Source organism: Calypte anna, chromosome 6, assembly GCF_003957555.1.
Source record: "Calypte anna isolate BGI_N300 chromosome 6, bCalAnn1_v1.p, whole genome shotgun sequence".
Taxonomy (NCBI): domain Eukaryota; kingdom Metazoa; phylum Chordata; class Aves; order Apodiformes; family Trochilidae; genus Calypte; species Calypte anna.
Genome location: NC_044252.1, coordinates 20,868,380 through 20,889,878, shown reverse-complemented (window position 1 = coordinate 20,889,878; position 21,499 = coordinate 20,868,380). Strand labels below are relative to the sequence as shown.

Below are 21,499 nucleotides of genomic sequence, written 5' to 3'. Positions count from 1 at the left end.
AGAGAGACATCTGCCTATGCACAGCCCCACACGCGCTCACCCAAGGTTGAAGATCAGTTTCTGCTAAAGTGTGTTCCCATGTACCTTTCTCAGGCCATTTACCCCAAAACCACCCTGGCAAAACCACAGATGTATGCCAGTTTTGCCAGCTCTGCAGATTTGCCAGCTCTGCAGGGTACCCATGCCCAGGACAACCTCATCCACACAGGAACAAGCCCTATTTGCAGCTGAAGGAATCTTGATTAAGCAGAAAGAGAAGTGGAGACTGGCTGCTGGGCAGATGCCCTAAACAAGAGGAACTTATCAGTTCTATTTCCAAGACGAGACATGTGTCACCACCTTGCACAGTCAGCCTGGCTACTCATTCCTCACCAGCATGCCTGTACATAAGCATGAGGGCTTCCCTCTCCCTGAAGGACACTATAGAAATAGACACAGAATAACTTGTGAAATTTCTTCTATAAAATGCTTTACTCAAGCTAAGAATACTTTGGGGGAGGACACTGGATGGGAAGGAGAGCAAGCATGCAGCTGCATTCCCAGCCCTGTGTATCTGTCAGTGGGACAGCCCCAGTGGCAGCACGGGGAGGTCCTCAGCCCAGAAGAACACCAAATGCCGTGGACAGCAAGGAACCGCTCCGCCTGCACACACACAGGAAAGCCTGACATGGCTAATCCCTCCTGTTTATTATGTAATAAAACGCTTTCCAGACCTGTTAAAATTTAATTGGTTTAATCTTGATTGTTCCATTTTCTACAGTACATGCAAACACAGATCCTGACCCTGCCACTCTCATGTGAACCATCCTGCGGGCTGCAGTGGGAGCAGGATGAAACCCGCTGACCTCATCAGGATTAGATGCATGAATCAGAGCTGCAGGCCTGGGCTCGGAGCTCAAATCCAGCACCGGGCAGGCCGCCAACACAAGACCCAGGGTCCACTTGGGCTCCACTTAAGCCCTATGGGATGCAAGTGGTACACAGACCTGCAGATGCGAGCAGTGAGTGAGCCCCATGCTGGGCTCTGCTGAAGGATGAATTTCAGCTCTGCTTTCTAACCTCATGGACACAAACATGCAGCAATGGCTTCCGAGGCACGGAGCAAAGGTACTCCCTTAAAGGCTATGGGTTTTGCTCTGTGCAAGTGGTAAGAAGTGGTGTAGATGTGTCTGTCATAGCATGCTCCAGCTGAAGCTTCCACACAGGACCTTCTCATCGCAGGACTCATAAACTGATTTATGACAGATTCTCCCTCAGAGGAAGAGGTGCTTTGCTACCCTCTGCACGTCCACACTTGTGGGGCTGTGTTGTGCAGCAGGGTAGCTTTGTGGAGCCTGGATATCCTTTGTGCACTACAGACACCAAATAAAAGCAGGGAGGGGGGGCCTTGGCACTGACGTTTCCTATCCCACATTGCCTCAGATGTGGGATGACCTTTACCTGCTCCTGCAACTTGGCTCTGACAGAGATCAACACATCAGTCTCTATTTTAGAGGTTCATTAGACAGTGACATGAATAGATGCCCTCCTTTTGATGACCAGACCTACCAAGATCCCCTGGTTGCCATGACCAGCACCCTCGCATGAGCCACTCTTATGTCCTCAACTACTGAGCACTGAATATCGCATACAGTTTGGCATCCCCCATATTAAGCTCCCATCTTGGAGATGCAGGTGTTTCTCAGGACACTGAACAAAGTCTGGGTCTGACCATCAGAAAACATGTTTCTTATTTAAGCTTTGTTTTAGGCCATATTACCAAATCATACACCCCCATCCTGTGAAGAACAACTGTAAAGCAAAAGTAAATCAACCAATGACAGCGAGAAGATATTGAGTAAAAGCAAATATTTGGAGTGATTTATTTCTCAAGAAAATGGGCATTATGTGGGTGGTTCTTGGAAAGGCCAAGACAGGAGGTTCCCGGGACCCTGAGAGGTGGAGGCTGACCCGAGTGGGCAGGATGGCGCCGGCACTGCATAGGCAGGGCTGGGACAGGGCATGGCGGGGATGAATTTCTGGATGAATGTGCAGCAGCGCTTGCCTAGACCTGCCTCCCACTCCAGCAGAAGCTCTCCGCTTTCCTGGGGAATAAAGATAACATTTCGTTTCAAAAGCTGTGGAAGTCATTCCTGGACAAGCGGCAGGGATGGAATAAAAGCAGTCCTTTACTCTGAGAGACGTGGCGGGTTCGGGGCCGAGTCCAGGCGGGCGCATCCGGGCTGTGAGTTGCTGGCGGTGCCGCTCCGTGCCTGCTCCTCCCTGAGCCCGCCCGCTTCCCACCGTCCTGGGTGGCAAGCGGCTCTGTGCGGAGAGAGCAGGGCCCGGGAGCGGGCGGAGCGCCATGCCCTGCCATGCCGATGTGCCGGCAGGTGTGCGAGGCGGGCCAGGCGTGTGCGGGCCGGCCGGGCTTGACGGGGCAGCGCATCCCCATCAGCGGGCCCGTCGGTGGGTCGCTGTCCCGGGACCCAGAGCCGCCCCGCCGTGCGGGGGCGTCCCCGGCGCGCTGCGGTTCTCACATAAATCAGGGCCGAGCGTCTGGGAAAGGCCCATCCTTCACCAGGCACTGCTGACAGAGAACGAGAAACAGACGGGCCCTGAGATAAACCACGGCGCGCAGCGTTTACACAAGGGCAGGCTCTGTGTAAACAGAGCCGGGCGCGGCGGGCAGCTCCCGGCGGCGCGGGTCCTCACCGGCCCCGGTCCGCAGTCCTCCGGGCTATCCGGGGTGGCGGGCAGGTGGTTGCCGTCCGCCCGGGGCCTCCCGCAGTCGCGCCGGGCCCGCGCCGCCGTTCCCCCGTCGGCTCTCAGAGCACCGGGGCTGGAGACAGGGCCGGATTAACGTGTTTGTTTGTTTATGGCCATTAGTGCGGGGTCGGCTCTAACACTTTGCACCCGCGAGACTAATGGAGCAATTAGCAGCCTTGGGGCTGATAGCATCGCCTCGAGCCAGGCCCTCGGCCACAGCTGCCTGCTACCGGGCTGCCTGCGCCGGGAAAGGTGGGGGGGCTGCTTGCCAGCACGATGTGCGCGGCCACCGTAGGGCTGCTCCCCTCTTCACGGGCCCGAGTCTTGGCTCCGCAGCAGCATCCGCACGGCGAGCTCCATCCATTACAATAATCCCCTGTCTAAACAGAGCGCAAGAGCGGCCGGGACAACAAGGCCACGCTGTAAACAGAGCTCAGGGGACACCGGTGCTTATATAAATAAAATAACCATTAATAGCCCAATGACCCCAGCCCAGCCGGCTCGGGAAAGCCCCAGAGCCGCATCTCGGGCCTGACACCCGCCGGCAGGTACAGGGGGCTGCGCCTTGTCCTGGCTCCTGCAGCCCCGCGTCCCTCTCTCGGGTCCGGTCGTGCTCCTCTGCCCCCACTGCCCCAATATGGAGAGGGGGGCACCGAGCCCGACCAGCTCCCTTCTTCGTCGGCTTTTCCAACGGGGAAATCGTCACTAGTGTCCCGCCGAAGCGGGCCCGATCCGGTCCCAGAAAAGGGGGGATGCCTTAAGGGTAGGAAGGCGCAGGTTTCGTTATCGTATCAGGAAAGGCCGGGATGAAACGGGGGTACTCCCACGCGTGCCGGGGTCCAGCCGCGGATTGTTGCGGCCGCGGGGCAGGGATTCCCCCAGCACTCTTCGGAACCGGCGGCGACACGATTGAGCGATTTCCAGCGGTAGAACTGCTGCTACCGCCGGAGAGTCGTCCCGCCGCGTCCTCAGCCCGGACTTTCCTTGCCCGCAGGCCGCGCCTGGCGCACACAGCGTCCGGGATCGAGATGGCTCCATGCGAGACGGACCCCTCCGGGCCGGGGCCCAGGTCCTCGGCACGGCTGCTGCTGCTCCCGCCGATAGCCGGGCAGGCAGACACCGGGCTGTGGCCTAGCAGCCCTCATTGCCGCCGCCAACGAGTGCACCGGACCTTGTTGCTGCTCTGCGAGACCGGCTGCGGCGGCGCTCCCAGAGAGCTCGGCGCCGAAAAGAGGAAGAGTCCTGGCCGCCCGCTTCTCTGCCGCCGAGCCTTCGCGCCTGCAGCTCCCCGGGAGCGTGCCGGTGGCATATGTGAAACGCCAATAAAGAGCTAATTGTTACTAATTGTTATAGGGGCCGAGGCAGAGAGGCAGCACCAGGCTCCTCCGCTCACCGGCGGCACGGAGCAGAGCCAGGCCCCGCTCAGGCCTGGTTACAGCAAATGTCTTTCCCCGTCCAGCGTCCGGACCGAACGGCCTTAGGACGGGAGCGTGGTCGTCGGCACCGAGGGCGAGCGGGAGAAAACGATTCTCCGTGATTTCTGGAGGGGGGTTTGAAATGGCGCGTGGGACCGATCCGGCGCGCCGGGAAATGGGAAGCAGCCTCGCCGCGGGACCGCCCGAGCTGTGGAGAAGTGCGCGGGCCCCGGGCGCCCGTCCCGAACCGTGCCTTCGGTTACGTGGGTTACTCTGAGGAGTGCGGGAGCGGCGTAAGCAGGGGGGGAAACGAGGGCCTCGATAGATCTGGAAAATGGCGAAGGCACGGGAGGGTAACGACCCGATAGAAGAGCCCCGCAAGGCCCCACGAAGCCCCAGCCCCGGGACACTCACCTGCCCGCCGTGCGCACCCAGCTTCCTGCGGCCTCGCGTCGGTGCAGATCCGAGCCCTGCGGGGCAGCAGGATTTTAATCACAACGAAATATATCGCCCGGGACCCTCCGCCCCTCCTTTGGCGTATCCTCTGCCCGCAGCGCCGAACCGCTGAGCCCTTGGAGGGGTCCGGGGGCCGCGGGGCGCCGTAGGGGGATCCCGACACCCCCCGCCGCATCGCGCCGGAGTGCTCGGCGCAGCCCTGGGTCTGGAGGACTCGCCGTGTGAAGGGCGCTCGGCAGGCTCGGTGCATCACCCGCCGACATGGCAGCGTGGCGGCTCCGTGGTTGAGCCGCTCGCCCACACTTACCGTCGAGAGAAATGAAACGAAACGAAACAAAACGAAACAAAACGAAACGAAACGAAATAAAACGAAAGAAAATACCGAAGGGCGCGGGATAGTGCCCCCCGCTTCCAGCCCCGCGCTGCCATATCTCTGGGCTGCCCACCCGACCCGGCACGGTCCAGCTCGCCTGGCGGTCGCGGGGCTACGGGGACCGATCCGGTAGCGGTGGCGGAACGCGCCTTCCCCCGGGAGAGCGCGGGTCGCGCCGGTTGCGGCGAGTCGGATCAGGCAGGAGATTAGGCTGTGACGGGGGAATCTGCAGGGGCACCGGCGGGAGGCACCGGGCGCGCCGTGGGTTGCGGTGCGGGTCGGCTCGGATACGTGTACGTTGCACGGCTACGGGCCCCCCGAAACAGAGGGGCCCACGTCAGCTCCGGGAGGAGAGCTGGGCGGCGAAGGCAAATCTCCCCTTCGCGCTCTGTCCCGGGCGGCGGGAGGCACTTGCGGGGCCGGGCGGACGGCCGTGCTGGGCGGACGAGGAGGCCGGGCCGGCTGGCCCGCACGCGTTCGCCCCTCCCGGTGCTAAGGCCGAGCTGTGTGCGGGCGGGGGCCAGGACGGCGCGCCGGGGCGGAGGTCCCTACCTACCTACACGTGCTTAGCACTCTCTGCGGGGATCTAGACCCCGGCGTACTATCCTCGCGCTCACCGGGCGGGTATCGGGCAGGCGGGACGCTCTGCGGGGAAACGACCTCCCCGAGCACAGCCTTAATACATTTCTATTTCTGGCCGGGCGGCCGGAGCTGGGCAGGGGGCCGGCTCTACCTCCCCCTCCCTCCAATGGCGAGGCCTCCCCCAGCCCCCGGCCCCTCCTCGCCGTGACGTGCTGGCCCGGGGCAGAGGAGGCTCCTGAGCCTTTGGCTGTCCTTGCAGAAGCTGTAACAAAACGCAGACCCCCAGCGCCGGGCTAATGGAGGAAACTTAGACAGGAGCAGGCGCGGCCCCTCATCTCTCGGTATTGCCTGCTCGCCTCCCCCCTCACCGGGCGCGCCGCTCCCTGCCGAGCCGCCGTCCGAGCGCCGCCGGGCCCGCGGGACTGCCTGGCCCCTTGCGCTACCCCGATGATGTTACCGAGCCCCGTCACCTCCACCCCCTTCTCTGTCAAAGACATCCTCAACCTGGAGCAGCAGCAGGACCCGCACTATGCGGCGCAGCTCCCGCACCACTTGGAGCACCACTTCCACCCTGCCTCCTGCCTGCTGGCGGCCGCCGATGGCGCTCGCTTCTCCGACGGCGAGGAAGAAGAGGAGGAGGAGAAGCTGTCGTACCTGAGCCCCATGGCAGCGCCCGGCAACCAGGCGGATGCCCGGATCTCCGCTGAAACCTACGTGCACGCCGTGCTGCGCGGCTCCTGCGAGGCCCCCGGCCCGGGAGAGGAGCTGGACCCCGCTGCCCGTGACCCAAGTGAGTATCTCTCCCTCCGCGTTCTCCCGTTCCGCCCCGCCGGGAAGGGTCCGCGATCGATCCCTGCGGTGCGTTCCCATCCCTCTGGGCATCGCGCAGCGATGCCCCCGGCTCTTCAGCTCTGTTCTAACCGACGCGTCCCCTGGGTACCTCGAGCCAGGGCTGGCACGTCGTGGGGCTGCCACCGTGGTCCTCCGCGCCCCGCTTGCCGCTTTCCAGGCAAGTGCCTCTGCGGGATGCGCCTCCGCAGGGCCCCGATCCAGAGTTCCTAGATCAGGCCCGCGCAATGCAACTTCTGGAGAAGAGGGGAAAGAACGGGGAAGTTTAGGCTCAAGCCGATCCCGCTACGGCGGGGCCCTCCTGGAGCGAGACAGGTGCCCGGCACCGTGAGCAGCGCTGCGCGGCCCGGGGCTCTGCCCTGCTCTACAGCTGCAGTAAACCGGTCGCCAGCCCGGAGGCGCGGAGACGCACCGGGCCCGCGGCCTGAACCGGCCCTTCTCAAGCACAGGAGGTGCCGGAGGCTGCCGGTCCAGGCGCTCTCCACCCCCCACCCCCACCACCACACCGCAGATTCCCGACGGGCGCGTCCGGCACGGAGCCGGGGAGGGTGCGGCGCGGGGCTCTCGCCTGCCGGTGAGGCCCGTCGGGAAGAGCATGCGCCCGGCGTCGGCGAGGTGCAGCCGTGACCTGTGCTTTTCCGTGCAGAGAGCTGCGTCCTGAAGAAGCCACTGGATGTGACGGAGAAGGCAGAGGAGGCGGAGAGGCCGAAGCAACGGAGCCGAAGGAAGCCGCGCGTCCTCTTCTCCCAGGCGCAGGTCTTCGAGCTGGAGCGGCGGTTCAAGCAGCAGCGTTACCTATCGGCACCCGAGCGGGAGCACCTGGCCAGCAGCCTCAAGCTCACTTCCACGCAAGTGAAGATCTGGTTCCAGAACCGGCGCTACAAGTGCAAGCGGCAGCGGCAGGACAAGTCGCTGGAGCTGGGCGGCCCCGCGGTCCCGCCACCGCCGCGCAGGGTGGCCGTTCCCGTGCTGGTCCGCGACGGCAAGCCGTGCCTCGGCGGGTCGCAGGGCTACAGCTCGGCATACAACGGGCCCTACTCCTACAACGGTTTCCCCCCCTACGGCTACGGCAACGCCGCCTCCTATAACCCCGGCTACGGTTGCACCTACCCGGCGGGCACAGGCAGCGCCTCCATGCAAGCAGCCTGCAGCCCGGCGGCCGCCGCCGGCCCCTTCGTGAACGTGGGCGGCCTGGGGGGCTTCGGCGGCGGCGGCCAGCCGCTGCACCAGGCAGCGCCGGGGCCCTCCTGTAGCCAGGGCGCACTGCAGGGCATCCGGGCCTGGTAGCCCGCACGCACTGAGGGCGAGGAGCGAACCGGCATGACGGAGCGGAGGTTCTGGGGCCCCGTTATCTCCCGCACCGCAGCCCGGCTGCACAACGCGCGCCCTGGACCAGAGGAGAAGTGGCGGCGGGACGGCGCGGCGGGACCCCAGCTCTCTCGCGGGACGCGTTTCGGGACCGACGGCGACCAAAGAGGAACGGAGCTTCAGGACGGGGCTGTCTGAGCTCTCAACGCCGCGCCGCCGCCCTAAGAAGCCGCCGTGACGGTCGGGCGGCCCGGAGCCTATCGCCCTGCGCCAGCGGAGCAGCTTTGCTTGTAAAAAGCCGACGGCGGGGCCCGAGGGTGCCGCGGACCCTCTATCTACTCTGTATCGGTTACTGCCTGCGCCAGCGCCCCGCGACAGTCAATAAACCAGGTGCAATATCCGCCGCCCGCTCCTCCTTCGCCCAGAGGCCGGTGCCCAGCGGGGCCGGGACCGGTGCCCGGCGGCAGGGCGGTCGCAGCGGCCGGTGCCCACGGGGCAGGGCGGCCCGGCCGGCTTGTGAGCGTGCCAAGGGCGCTGAATGGGGCCGCGCAGCTCAGAGCCGGGCCCATTGTGGCCGCCGGGCCGGCACTGAAAGGAACCGCCGAGGAAGGTAGCGGGAATAGGCGCTTATTGGATTCGGGAACAAAAGGTGTGGCAGGGAGGCGAGGGACAAAGGGGCCCCGGCGCCGAGATTGACGGGCTGCTTTGCCCCCCACTGAGGCCCAGGCCCTGCGCTTTATGCGCGGGGGCTGCAGAAACGTGCTGGGTTTTGTTCCCCTTTCTGGGAGCGCAGGGGGAGAGGAGGGGGGTCCGCGGGCCGATGATTAGGGCCGGCCGGGCCGGGCAGCCTGAATGCCGGGGCATTATTGCTACATGTTCAGCCATTTCTCTCGGCTGCAGGGGGAGGGGGTGGCCGAGGCCCCCGAGCCCCGCGAGACTGGCCGTGGGGTCGTCTCCCGCCTGCCCTGTCCCGGGCCGCCCCGTCCCGCGCCGTGTCCGGTCCCGGCGGTGGTGCTCTGGGAGCGGGCTCTGCCGTGCGGGTCCCGCCGAGCACCACCGCCGGGATCGGACACGGAGACACTCCCGGGGAGGGCCAGATACCCGCAAAGCCCCCTGTGGCTCGCTCCGGGAGACAGCGGTGACCGAAGGAGCGGGAAGCGCTCCTACACCGTCCCCCCCGTCTCCCCCGCCACGACGCTGGAGCTCCCGAAGATGTTTCCATCGGAGCCTTCTCAGAACCGCTTGGATGGGGCACATCCCCAGGATATGCCTCTCCCCTCGCCCGGCGATGCCCACCGTATCCTCCCCCTTCCTTCCCCTTGCCTATCGTGTGGCGTTCCCTCCACCACGAGCAGAGGACCAGGTTTCAGAGCCTGCCATCTCAGAAACAGCATGTAATGACCGGTCACGCTGCTAAACCCGAGTTTGCGCTGCACATTCCACCACATGATCACCCTTGAGGTTTGCTGTTTGAAAGGAACGGAGAAAATATTTCTACCGTAGCACTGGGGGAACAGAGAGGGCAACCAGCAGACCGGCGGGCGCAGCTCTCGCTCCGCACGGGCGAGCCACCCCGAGGCCGGGAGGCTTCACGGGGCCGGCGCTGGGAGAGGATGCGGCACGCCCAGCCGATTGTTTGCTGGATGGCAGCAAGGTGTCGCGGGAGAGGAAGCCCAGGCTCCGCTCTTGGCTTTCCAGAAGAGTGGTTAAGGCCCTGTGGTCTCGTGGGTAGAAATAGGATAGCCAAGAACAAAGATAAGTAATGCTTTCTCTTTGCTGCAGCAGTCGGGCTGAGGGGATTTGTCTCTGCCGTAGGAAAGAGTTGCATTTTCCTCCATGTTCTGTCAGACTGGTGTCTGCAAAAAGCCGTGTGAGTTCATGCCTTCAGTGTGCAAGCCAGAGGAGTCATAAACACAATACAAACTCCTGCAAAATCAGGGTGTTTGTGGGAAGCTCCTATCTTAAAACATCCCCTCCAAGTATAGTTAGAAATTCACTGCATCCCCAGTGGCTTGAATCACAGAGCTCTAGTGTGGAACACACTCCCAGATGCACAGCCAGAGTCTTTGGGGCATGGACAGTTGAGCAGAGTGAAGGGACACGCAGGGGTCCTGTGGCTGTGTTGTAAAAGGCAATGTTGGGTTGTGCCAGCATTATCAAGCACCAACAGTACTCATCATTGCTGTAGGTGTGAGGTCAATGTTGTGGTCATCCCACTTATTCCTGGGGAATACCCAATTGTGCTCCCTGGTTCTGCTCTCCCTGTGCAGAGCTGGAGCAGCACCCAGTTGAGGTATGCTGAGTAGCCCAGCTGCAGGCCTATGTGAGACATAAGTGGAAGTTTCTAGATGTCCACCGTAGCCATCTTAATTTCTGGGACAGATCCCAGCTGTCCCATCAGCTCAGACTGCGGGGAGGGCAGAAGGTTAGTGGGAGGGACCCCTCTGCAGACTCTTGCCCAAAGCCCCCAAGCTGATGGGGAAAACAGAGAAGCACAATGAGCAGTCATTGCTGGAGGGCTCAGAGCAGGGTGGCGGAAGTGAAGCACTCCAAAGAGGAGGAACAGCCAGTGGAGGCCAGTGGGAGGGAGATGGTGGAAGACCGCAGATTCGATGGCCTGCCCAAGGAGGGGAGACACAATGGAGGGAAGTTGCTGCATGGCCATGCTTGAGGCAGTGCCTGCCTGTGACGTACCTTGTCCCCCATGCTCCAGGGTGCAGCAGGGTGCTGCAGGTGGGATCCGAGACAAGAGGTGCAGGGTGCTGGTGGAAACCTTTTTGGTCACATTGTGGTGGTGGTACAGCCAGCAGGACACTGGGGAGGGAGGGATGAGAAGGGCCATGGTCAAGGGGCAGAGGGCATGTATTGTTTCTTCCCAAATAGGGGATTTACTGTTGTTTGTGAGTAAGGAAGGGGAGGTGACGATTGATTTCAGACAGAGATGAGATTCTCTGTAACAACATACAGACTTCAAGTAAAAGAAGGGGTGGGGTGGGGGCAGACAGGCTCTAACTGCCAGGCTTCAGGCCCTCTTTGTGCACAAGCTCGAATTATGTTTTTAATTCAGTATTCTGGGACAAGAAGGAGCCCATGAGCAGAACTTGCCTCTGTCTAGTAGTTCCCAGGGGGACTTTATCCAAATGCCAGTGCTATCTTATGTTCTAAGGCTTCTCCATCACATCCAGGATTGTGTGGGAGCAGCGTTGCAGATGTGCTTTGGTTTCCTCTCCTTCCTGACATCTTTTTATATTCCTCTCTCCCCCCTGCTCTGGTCTTCCTTCCCCCTCCTGACCTTCATCCTTCTCTCTTCACCACCCACTTTCCTGCCATCAGCAAGGAGCTCACCTGGGTGTAGAGTGAGATGCCTGCTCCCAGCAAGGCTGTCCAGCCTGCCTATGGACCTGGGTGCAGACCTCACGGAGTTCTGGTCCCATCTACTTCCAGCCAGGCACAGCCATCTCCCCCTGCCTTGCTGTATGACAGGGTGGTGCATGCCTGTTGCCCCTCTATGTTGGAGCCAGACTAGAGAATCAGCTCCTGCTCTGCGGTGCTTCCTACAGCAGCTGCCCTGTGCTGTGAGCTGTGAAACTGTTCTTTGGAGCTATCCGTGCTCAGTGGGCAGCTGGTGCCAAAGATGCCAAAATCTCCTTGCGGAAATGGCAACAGCAACGTGGGGGTTGTCACACAAGCATTCTCCAGTGCCAAGAAAGCTGCGGCCAGGCACAGATCAGGTAATTAAATTGAAATATCAGTACTTGTACTGTGGAGCCTCCAGCAAGGGTTTCTCCCACTACTTGCCTGCCAGCACAAGGGCCAGGGGCCAGCCAGATGAGTCACAGATGGTCACAGACACTCCCCAGTTCTCCAGCCTGTCCTGTGCATCACAAGATTACTACACCTGACTAAGTGGAGTGGGGAGATTCGCATATTTTAGCTCTTCTTTCTCTCCTCCCTGCACCGGTGAAACCGGGCACGCTGCTGCTGTGAGGTATTCAGGTGACCCGTCTGGAAAAGGAGACTGCACCTCCATCCCCTCCAGAGAAGAGTACATCTGAAGGTCAGAACGGCCGCGGGCCCTGCTGGAGCCACTCCTGGCTGCACTCTGCCTCCCTCCCCTTCCTGGACAATAAAATACACAGTCCCTTTCCCGAGGCTGCTGCAGGCAGGTACTGCCGGAGCCAAGGTGGACCTCAGCTGCCGGCCGGGTGCTGGCTGGGAACCCCAAGTCCGCCGGGCTGTCAGCTGGGACGCTGCTCCCGGCGCCTGTACCCAAGCGAGATACGCCACCGCCATCTATCGGCGAGCACCCGAGGACAGAGAGCGACAGGTACCCCTCTGTCCCCGCCACCCCGTGCCTCAGGAACCCTGTCTGATGTTGCCTCCATTTGGGGGTGCCCGAGTGACGCTGCAAGGCTTGGGGGGCTGCAGAGCAAGTGGGCAGGCTGCCTAACCTGCTGGCATCGCGTCTCCGGCGCTGGGGACACAGTGGGGCACTGTGGGACACTGCAACGGGGAGGCTGGGCTAGTTGTCCTGGTGCTGGGCAAGCTGGTGTCTCCCCACGGCTGAGCTGTGCGGGAGTGATGATCTCCAGACACGCAGGAGCTTTGCTGCATCACTGGGGCTTGTACACGCGGGGAAAGGAGAGCACCCTGGTGTGGTAGGAGGGCTGGGGGCAGGGCCAGTGTCTCCTCCCAGCCTCTAGCCATCATGTATGTCCATTTCTAGGGAGCCATGGTTTGCTCTCTGTGCGTTTTGAGGTTTTTTTGGTTTTTTGTTTTTTTTTTTTTGAACTGAGGAACTCAACACCTTTTTTGCTCTGATTACCTTCTCTGTCCCAAAGTGGTGCAATTCACCCAAAGCCAGGACCCTCTCCACCCTCCCAAACCTCCTCAAACCTCCTGATGCCTGCAGCTTCCATCTACCGTGGTCACTGCTGGCAAGTCCTTGCCCAAGGACATTTTTGATGTTTGTGGTGCCCAGAGTCTGCTGTCCTCACCAGAGGGAGCTGTGTCCCCGCATGACCCAAATTTGGCCCAATTCCCTATTCCTCCCCATTTTTATAGTCCTTGGAAACGCTGCGGGTGACATACTGCCCAGTTCTAATGGGCACTCAAAGGTGCTGGGGACAGAAAAGAAATCTGCTTGGGTTTACATTTCTCCTGGCATGCATCTAGCGTTACCAGACACAGCCTTGCACTGCCAGGAGTCTCATATGTCCTCCCCTGTGCCGGGAGTGCCCTGGGGGACTGCAGGGTTTCTCCGGTGCTAGCATTGCCGGCAGTGCTGTACCTGAAGGCGTGAGGTACTAGGGAGCTCCGGGCTGGAGTCCCCAACTCCTGGAACAGCCCTTGCTTCAGCTGCTTTTGGCACTGATCCCAGGTTATGCTCTAGAGTCACAGTGACTTGAGCTCTCCTCACCAATGTGTCTGTGTCAGAGTGGCCCCTGTGCCACCCCCAGCCAGCCCAGGGAACAACTCTGCTTCCACCTCTGCCACCTCCCCAGTGCCACACGCCAGCTGTCTGCACCTCAGCCCCAGTCAGGCAGCATCTTCCCGAGGCCACTTTGCAGTCCCTTCTCAGGGGACTTTGACACATCCTGTGCTAAGTGTTGGTACCCTGAGCAGTCCCAGCCCAGCCCTTGTGACAGCTTTCTCTGGTGGCTCTTTACAGCCAAGAAAGCAGGTTTTCACCCTTGATTTTACCTGTCAGGCTATATTCCCTGCCTCCCTGCTATGCTGTGATGTTCAGCTGGAGCCAGGCAGGCTGGGACCAGCCCCGCCAGGGGTTGTCTCTCAGCAGTCTTACACAGTCAGCAACGTGGATCAGAAAAGGGTTTCCCAGGGCCCACCAGAGGCAATGTCTGCTCTGTGTCCAGGCATCCTCAGCATTCACATTTACCACCACTATAAGGCCATGGGGTCATGAGAACTTGTATCACTTTATTTGGGTCTGACAGAGCCCTGAGGAATCCCAGAGCCAGGGCAAGCTGGGGCTGGAGAGAAGCTGAGAGCCCATCTCTGTGCTCCCCATGGGCTCCAGCCACCTCCTCCCACTGAACAGGGCTGTCAGACATGCCCTCCAAAGGGGCTGGGGAGCAGGAAAGCATGGTGCAGCCCACTGGCAGAGGGGAGGAATGCAGTTTGGAAGGGCAATGCCTGTGCTGCTCCCGCATGTCCCTGAGCTGGGCTGCCAAATGCTCCCAGGGGCTGGGACCCAGGGCCCTGTGCAGGGTCTGGAACAGCTCAGGAGTCCACAAACCCCTGGCTGGAGGTACCAGGCAGACACACTGGAAGGGTCTCCCAGCTCCACTCACCCCAGTCCTACTCTTAACCTGCAGAAGTGCAGGCATCTTGAGTTACCCCAGTAAGGTGGCCAGGGACTCCTGAGCTGCTCCTGGTATGGCAAACTTGGGTTTGAAATATCTTGGGCTCCTGCCATGGCAAAGCTGCTGAAGTCCCAGATCTATTACCTGGAGCAGGGCAAGGCCAGTAGAGCTGCCCAGCTCTGCCTGTTTGGGGGCTGCAGGACTCACCCACACTCAGGACCCTCATCCCAGCACTTATGGCAGGAGAGGGCTTGAGAGGCAGTAGTGCATGAGAAGGCAAGGCAGCAAATCCCTGCCTGTGCTGGATGTGGTCTGCAGTGCTGCAGCGAAAAATAAGGAAAAGGAAAAGTCTCCAAAACTCTGCTGGGCTGAGTGTGGCTTCCTTGCTGAAGAGCCAAAAATAGTGTCTTTACTCAGAAAAGGCTCTAGGAGGGATCTCACCCAAGCCAAATACCTAGGAGGCCATAGGGCAGACCCAGAGCAGTGTGGCTTCGCTGAGGCATTATCAGACCTTGGAAAGCAGCAGAAATAGCAGAACCCAACAAACCAGTTACCCTTGGGCATTTCATCATGTCAAAGGAACCAGAGGACCAAGGTGGGCTGGTGAGGGGACATCTCAAGCCCAGCAGACCTGGGGAACAGCTTCTTGCTAGCCCTTGTTCTGTGGCAGAGGTTCAGCTCAGGGGATGGAGATGGCAGCAGGACAGGAGATTTTTCCAGTTTTTCATGGCCTGGCGTGAGGGAGATCTGGAAACCCCCCGGATGGTTCTGCTGCCTCTGTGGTGCCAGACCCCTCACAGGCAACACCATCCTCTCCTGGGCTGCTGCTGCCTGCACTGGGCAACACCCAGCTGCTGATAGGCAAGCTGGCAGACTGCTGCGAGCTCAGAAAGGCCATGGCCCTGCCAGGCAAGCACACAGACCAGTTGCTCACATGGCAGCACCTCTGCAGAGTAATCACTTCCCTATTCCTAGGGTCTTGCTCCCTCCCCCAGCTCTTCTGTGGGCAGTTATTCCTGGAAACATACTGGAGTCACCTTCAATCATGCCTTTGCATGCTGACATTTTAGAGCTTCTTCCAGCAGCTGATGTATGCTATTAAGCGTGAATCTCAGCCCAGCCCCAGATAGTGTTTATGCCTTTCCTTCCACAGGGTCTGTCATTGCCCTGCTGCATGGTGAAGGCTGAAGGTGAAACTGCAGCTCTGCTGCCAACAGCTTTTGGCTTCTGGGCAGGGAAACCCATCCTGGCAGAGCCCAGTTGTACCCATCTCCTGTCTAATGCCCTGCCTGCCAAGCTAATCCTCCCCTGGTCTCTCCCAGCTATTTTTTCTGCTTCTTGGATTTCTCCCTATCGAGTGGAGGAGCTGCAGGGCTGCTAAATCCTGCAATATGTGGGCTATTTTTAAAAGTCCTAGCTCCTGAAATGGTGGGAAAACTTGAGGCTCATGCCTTACGGTGACTTCTGTTTCTCTAAGAAGTTTCTCATCCTCCTGTTTGTGTAGAAAAAGCAGGGACCAGGAGCTTCCAGCCCATGCCAAGAAGGAGAGGATGAACACAAAACCCAGGCAGACCCATTTTGTGGAACTGTGGTGGTGGCTGCTCTGTACCCAGTGACAGCCAGACCTGCTGGGCAGCCATCAAAATTCCCACCAGCAGTTACTTGGCCTCAATCATGCACGCTCAGGAACCAGGGACAAGAGAGATGCTTAAGGGAAAGGTGGAGCCAGGGTTGGGATCAGGCTTGGGCAGTGGGGTAGAGCACCCACCTCTGCAGTGAGGGAGTCCCTGCCCTCCAGCCACTCAGCAGGGCTGAGGTCTGATGCCCCTCAGGTCTGCAAAACTACCCCCTGCTCACCCACCAGCCTTTCCAGCTGCAGGACATACCCTCTTTCCCTTTGGCAAAGCTCACCCCAGCAGCTCTCTGTGCAGACCAGGCCAGGCTGGAGGATCCTATGGAGAAGCTGGGAGCAAACCCAGGTGCTTGCCAGCAGCACATACCATGTCTGTGAAAGCTTTTCCTCCAGGGAGTTACTTAGGGTATGGCACTATGGAGGGATGCCACTCCTGTGGGAACTGAGACAATCCCATGGGAGCCAGGTGTCATCCTGGGGGGCCAGCTCAAGGAAGGTCAGCACAATGAGGTGCTACTTCAGTGCTCAGCCAGTTCAGACTGTCTTGCAGGTCAAGAGCTGAGCAGGACCCTCTAAGTTCATATCAAGACAGCTAACAAAATGGTAAAAAAATTAAGCTATTCTATTATGATTAGACAAAATACTAGCACTTTGAGCAAGCGTGTCAGTAGATTAGATGCCAAACAAGCCACAAAGGAGTTTAGTTACTCAAAAAAAGGAGGCAGAAATCCTGCAGAGACACAAAACTCCTGTGCAAGTTGTCCAATGTCCTCCAACCTTACCCAGTGGAGAAATCCCTGTATTGTCCCCGGCACACATAACCAAGGGCTCTCCAGCCACCACCCTCCTTTAGAGCAGCCTGGAAGCATCCTGAAAAGCTCTGGTCAGACAGGGGTGTGGGACTGCCTGGCTCAGGAGCACAGATCTCAGCTTCTCCATTTGTGTCACAGCCCATGCCAGTGGCAGGTGATGGGCTGGGCCATGAGCCAAAGAGGATGGGGACCACCCTCCTCCCTGCACATTGCCAGCATAGCTGGGCCAGGCAAACTTCCTCCTCCCGCTGCCACCTCTAGACCCCATTTTCCTTCCTCTCTGGCATTTGTCAAGACCTTAGTGCCAACCACAGTCAGAAAGGTGCAGTGCCAGGAGCTGGGCCATGCAGGAGTAAGAAGGGGACATGAGGACAGAGAAGAACTGTTTTTATTGGAGGTGTCTAGAGCAGGAACAGTAACAAACCTACAGGCTCCCCTCCTCAAGTGCCATCCTCCCCCTCCACCACCAGGGCAGTGAGCATCACGTGTGCGTGCTACAAGACAACGGCAAGGCTTACACTTCACTTTGGCCAAAAGCCAGCCAAGTCCCCAGCATCCAGGGCAGTGCTGCCACCCCCTCCTTGGTGACTGTGAGCTCAGCTTGACCCTGCCAGAGGCAGAGCAGGACATACATTCACCTTCCCCTCCAACGAGGGGCAACCTTTGCATGAGAGGAGGGTTTTGGTTAAGGAAAAGACAGGAGCACAGCTCCATCAAAGTGCCAGGGGATGTAACCTGGGCTGCAGCTCCCAGCAGGACATCTTGGAAGGCCCTGGGAGAGAGCACGCCATGCAGCCTGACCAGAGCTGCAGCAGCCACAGGCAAAAACCATCATTATTAAACCCCAAAAGGTTTCACTGCTTCCTCTTCAACACAAACCAAACCAAAAGGGAGAGGGGTCTGAAGACAAACCGGGAAGGGAGGTGAAGCAGGTCTGGAACAGTGCTTGGCTCTGGCTCATTTCCCCGCCCGCCGCTCCTCCTGGCGCTTGGTGAGGATGTATTTGAAGAACTCATACACAGACCAGGCAATTGCTGTTGAGGGCATCTGATAAATTACTCTTGCCTGGACCCCTCTGAAGTAGGCGGTCACACCGCCCACTTGGTACACCGTCCTGAAGGCATTGGCCATGCCTGTGATGTGTCCACTGATGTTGGAGCTCAAGGCCAAAGACTCCTGGGTGTTGAGCAGCGTTTTGCAAACGTCCAAGGGTGTAGTGGCAGCTGCAGCAACGGCCCCTGCACAGGCTCCGGAGACCACATGGGAGCCTGGGTTGTACTGTCTGTGAGGGTTAAGCTGCTCTTGCAAGAACTCGTAGGTCATGAAGTGAATGGCTTGGAAGGGGATGTTCATGGTGAGCTGGGTGGTGTAGCTCCGGTAGAAAGCTCCAGCCCCTTCATTGCGCCACACAGCCCGCACACAGTCTGTCACACGCTGGTAAGGTGAGTTGTACATCTGCATCCTCTGTTTGACCACTGGGGACAGATGGTGGCAGCCAGCAGCAGTACCCAGGACCCCGGTGTAGAGAAGAGGAGAGGGAAAGAGTAAGCATGAAACCAGGCTTCATCCAAGTGCCCGGAATTTGGTCACACTGGTTTATAGCTAATAACAGACAACATGGACCAGCAGTGCCCTGAGTGTCCCCAGGCAGCACTGCAACCATTTAGATGTGCTGAAGCACCACCAGCACACCAACCCCTCCCCCAGGGCACATCCCAGTATCCAGGTGCTTATACTTCAGATCCACCCTTGCTCCTAAGTGTTTGACATCTCCCCATCTACCACCACAGCAGCCAAAAGAACCACCCTCATATCTATTAGTTTCCAGACAGCTCTTGATCTGGATGAGCCTGTCCCTCCGCAGCCCCCCCCACTGCAGCCCAGAATAACCACCTCACATCACAGAGCACACCAGAAGGAATCATGAGCAGTCGCTGATACAGCACAGCTGCTCTGGGGCAAGTACCAGACACCAAACCCTCCCCCCAACACATCCAAGAGTGAGGCAGGGGAGCCCAGAGCACAGCCTGCTACTGTCCTGTCTGCCCCCATCTCAACATGATCACAAAGAACTAAAACCAATATGACTACAGACTACTATGGCCACAATGAGAAGACAAGCTCCAACGAAGGAATGACAACAGCCTGGACAATGGCTGCTCCTCAAGGATGCAGTCACGCAGTGGGCAGGCAGGAGCCCTGCTAGACCCAGATCAGTTGAAGCCTACGCTGTCAACAGCCCTCCAGCCTTAAGAGGAAAAACACATTCATTCCTTGTTATTCCTCCTTCTCCCACCAGGTTCACAGACCCCAATTACACATGGTCTCTTTTGTACATACCAGGTTCAAAAACCATACTATCTTCCAGACATTCCTCAACAAAAGATCTCCCTTCTCCTGACTTTCCTAACTTGCCTGTTCTTCTAACCTTCCTGAACGCTATCCCAGAGCCACACCACATCTTTCCAAGATCTCATCACTGCAATGCCCAATTTCTACACACTTGGAATGACTCCAGCAGTACAGATCACATCTCTCTTGCTTTCTCTCCTGCTGCAGGCAACTGTCCCCAGCCAAATGTCTGGTGCACTCTCAGGTCCTTCTAACTGGGGTTTGCTGCATTACCCAGAACTGATCTCTTCTACATACTCCCTCCATATTAGGCAGCCCCTGGGCTCCCTAACCAGAGCCACAAGCCACTGGCCCCCAAAGGATCCTTGAAGTCAAACAGCACAAGAAGAGCCTCCATGCTGCAGAGGGGAGCCAAGTGGTATGGACAGTCCCTTATCTTCCCCTCCCCGACAGGCCAGGACCATTGTTACCTTCAGCAGGGTTCATAGCTGCATCATGGAGCAACGTTGCTACACACCCAGCTGCACCTGCAAAACAAGAACTGCCACACGTGAGGAGGGGAGGCGAGGGACCCCGGGGCTCTAACACAGCCCCGAGTTCCCCGCCAAAATACAGGAAGAGGCTCCTGGATGAGGGCGAGATCTGAAGCTGCCCTCCATCTCATCTCCAAGAGACAGGCTTGTCCTCAGCAGTTCCCACTTGGAGAGAGCTCAGGGAAGAGGGAGAAGATTGCGACAGGTTCTCCAGTCCTGTGGGCTGACCAGGATTCACTCAGGCCCAGCCCTCAGGGAACAGGCTGATGCCACCAGCCAGTAAAAGCCCTGGAGACAGCAAACATCCCCATGCCCCCCAGAGAAGGAGAATACCAACGGCACCCTGCTGCACACCAGCGAATGCCCTGATCTCCCTTGGCCCCGAGGCAGCCCCTTGGATCAAGTAAAGGGCACTGTGGCAAGATGTGCTCCGACATTATGAGGTGCTCCTGCTCCAGCACCGGCACCAATCCACGGGGCCACGGCCAGTCTCGGCTCCTCTGCAGACAGCTCCCGTACACCGGCATCCTTCTGAGCCAGGGCCTGCTCACCGACAGGTACTGGGGAGCAGCTCCAACCGGCACAGGATCGATGCTTCCCCTGCCCGGCACCAAGGCTGGAGAGAGCATAGGGCTCGGGGACATCCATGGCACCCCGATCCTGCAGCGGCCATCGCCCTAAGGCTGAGCGGGACAGGACCAGACCTCCCTGCGGCCCCGCTCGGCCTCTACCCCCTCCCTCCTCCCCTCTCCCTCCCCCCCCACCCCGCTCCCTACCCCGGCATGGCAGGGGGCGGCCCCAGTACCCCCGGGGGTTGGGGAACAGTACCGTTGGCTACATGGCTATTGCCCCCCGCGTGGATAACGTCGCTCAGCGTCTTTTTTAACTTTTCATAGCAGGCGAAGTAGAGAGCGTGGGCCGGGCCGGCGCCGGTGGCGGTGATGTTCAGGCCCCGCATGGGCCGCCAGAATCCCTCGGTGCGGGCGATGCGCCACAGGGCCTCGAGCACGTTCCGGTAACGGGCGGCAGGCTCCGGCCGCAGGCTCTGCATCCGCGTCTGCAACACAAGGCCCGGGCGGGCGGCCCGTCACTCCCGCGGGACCGGCCGCGACATTCCCCGCCACCCGCCCCGGCAGGCCTCGGTCTGCGGCCTCTGTCCCGTTCCCGGTGCCGGCACCTTTACGCAGTCGACAGGGTACATGACGCAGTGCTCCATGACTCCCGCCACGGCGCCCGCCAGCATGTGCGTAGATACGGCTGCGCCTTGCGGCAGCGCCTCGTAGTCGGGGGCGGGCGGAGAGCGCGGCTCAGGGCCGCCCGGGCCAGCGCCGGGAGCGGCCCCGGGAGAGGCCCCGGGACCGGGACCCGGGACCGCCTCCGCGCCGCCCCGCCGCGCCCGGCCGGCGCCGCCGCCACCGCCCATCAGCAGCAGCAGAACACGGCCCGACTCCGCGCCGCCCCGCGCGTAGGGGCCCGCGCCCGCCCCCAGCTCCATGGCGCCGCCACCACCCCGGCCCCGCCCCGCGGCTCCCGCTCCGCCCCTCTCCGCCGCTTCCATTGGTCGCCAGGGCCCATCGCCCGCCCTCGACGGGCTCCCATTGGCCCTGACCCACCGCCCACCGCCTCTGCTCGTCGCGCCCATTGGTCGCCGCCTCTGCTCGAGCGCCGCCACTGGCCGGCTGCACCCTCCGGCGCTCTCGCAAGAGCCCGTTGGCCGCTGGGACTCCCGGGCCCGCCTCTTCTTACAGGCCATTGGGCGCCTCAACTTTGCGCCCCGCCGCTCAGCTCATTGGGCGGAGAATTGGCGACCTTGGCCCCCGCCGCTGTTCCTCTTCGCGACGCCGGAGAGCAGGGATTGGCTGCCTCGCCCGCCACTCCGGATCTCGGCGCGTGCTGTTTATTTGGGCTCCTCGGATTGGCCGGGAACGGGCGGCAGGAAGGCGGCGATAGGGTGCGCGGGAGGAAGTCTCCGGGTGACGTCTCCCGGAGAAGGTCGGGCGCGCGAGCAAGGCGAAGCCAGGCGCGGCCCCTGCCCGCCTGGGGGCCCCGCCCCGCCGCGATTGTGGGTGTGGCTCCACCTGGGGAGCGGCGGGGGCTGCTTACGCCGCCCGG

The 21,499-nt window shown here is 60.4% G+C and overlaps 2 protein-coding genes across 3 annotated transcripts; one reads left to right on the top strand and one right to left on the bottom strand.

Moving 5' to 3' along the window:
- The first annotated feature begins 5,858 nt into the window (after nucleotides 1–5,858).
- Nucleotides 5,859–7,750, top strand: NKX2-3 (NK2 homeobox 3). 2 transcript variants are annotated; one of them, XM_030453413.1, is made up of 2 exons: nucleotides 5,859–6,364; nucleotides 7,070–7,750. In XM_030453413.1, exons 1-2 carry the CDS (start codon nucleotides 6,022–6,024, stop codon nucleotides 7,708–7,710), a joined length of 984 nt encoding a protein of 327 aa, XP_030309273.1. In that variant the 5' UTR covers nucleotides 5,859–6,021; the 3' UTR covers nucleotides 7,711–7,750. The 2 variants fall into 2 exon arrangements, with proteins under 2 accessions (XP_030309273.1, XP_030309274.1); XM_030453414.1 differs by having other exon boundaries at nucleotides 5,859–6,384; nucleotides 7,072–7,710.
- Nucleotides 7,751–16,866: 9,116 nt separating this feature from the next.
- On the bottom strand, nucleotides 16,867–20,882 carry SLC25A28 (solute carrier family 25 member 28). Its single transcript, XM_030453470.1, has 4 exons — nucleotides 20,565–20,882; nucleotides 20,216–20,444; nucleotides 19,325–19,381; nucleotides 16,867–17,977 (listed from the first exon to the last, which is right to left on the bottom strand). The coding sequence occupies exons 1-4, from the start codon at nucleotides 20,880–20,882 to the stop codon at nucleotides 17,460–17,462; spliced, it is 1,122 nt and encodes a 373-aa protein (XP_030309330.1). The 3' UTR covers nucleotides 16,867–17,459.
- Nucleotides 20,883–21,499: the final 617 nt, after the last annotated feature.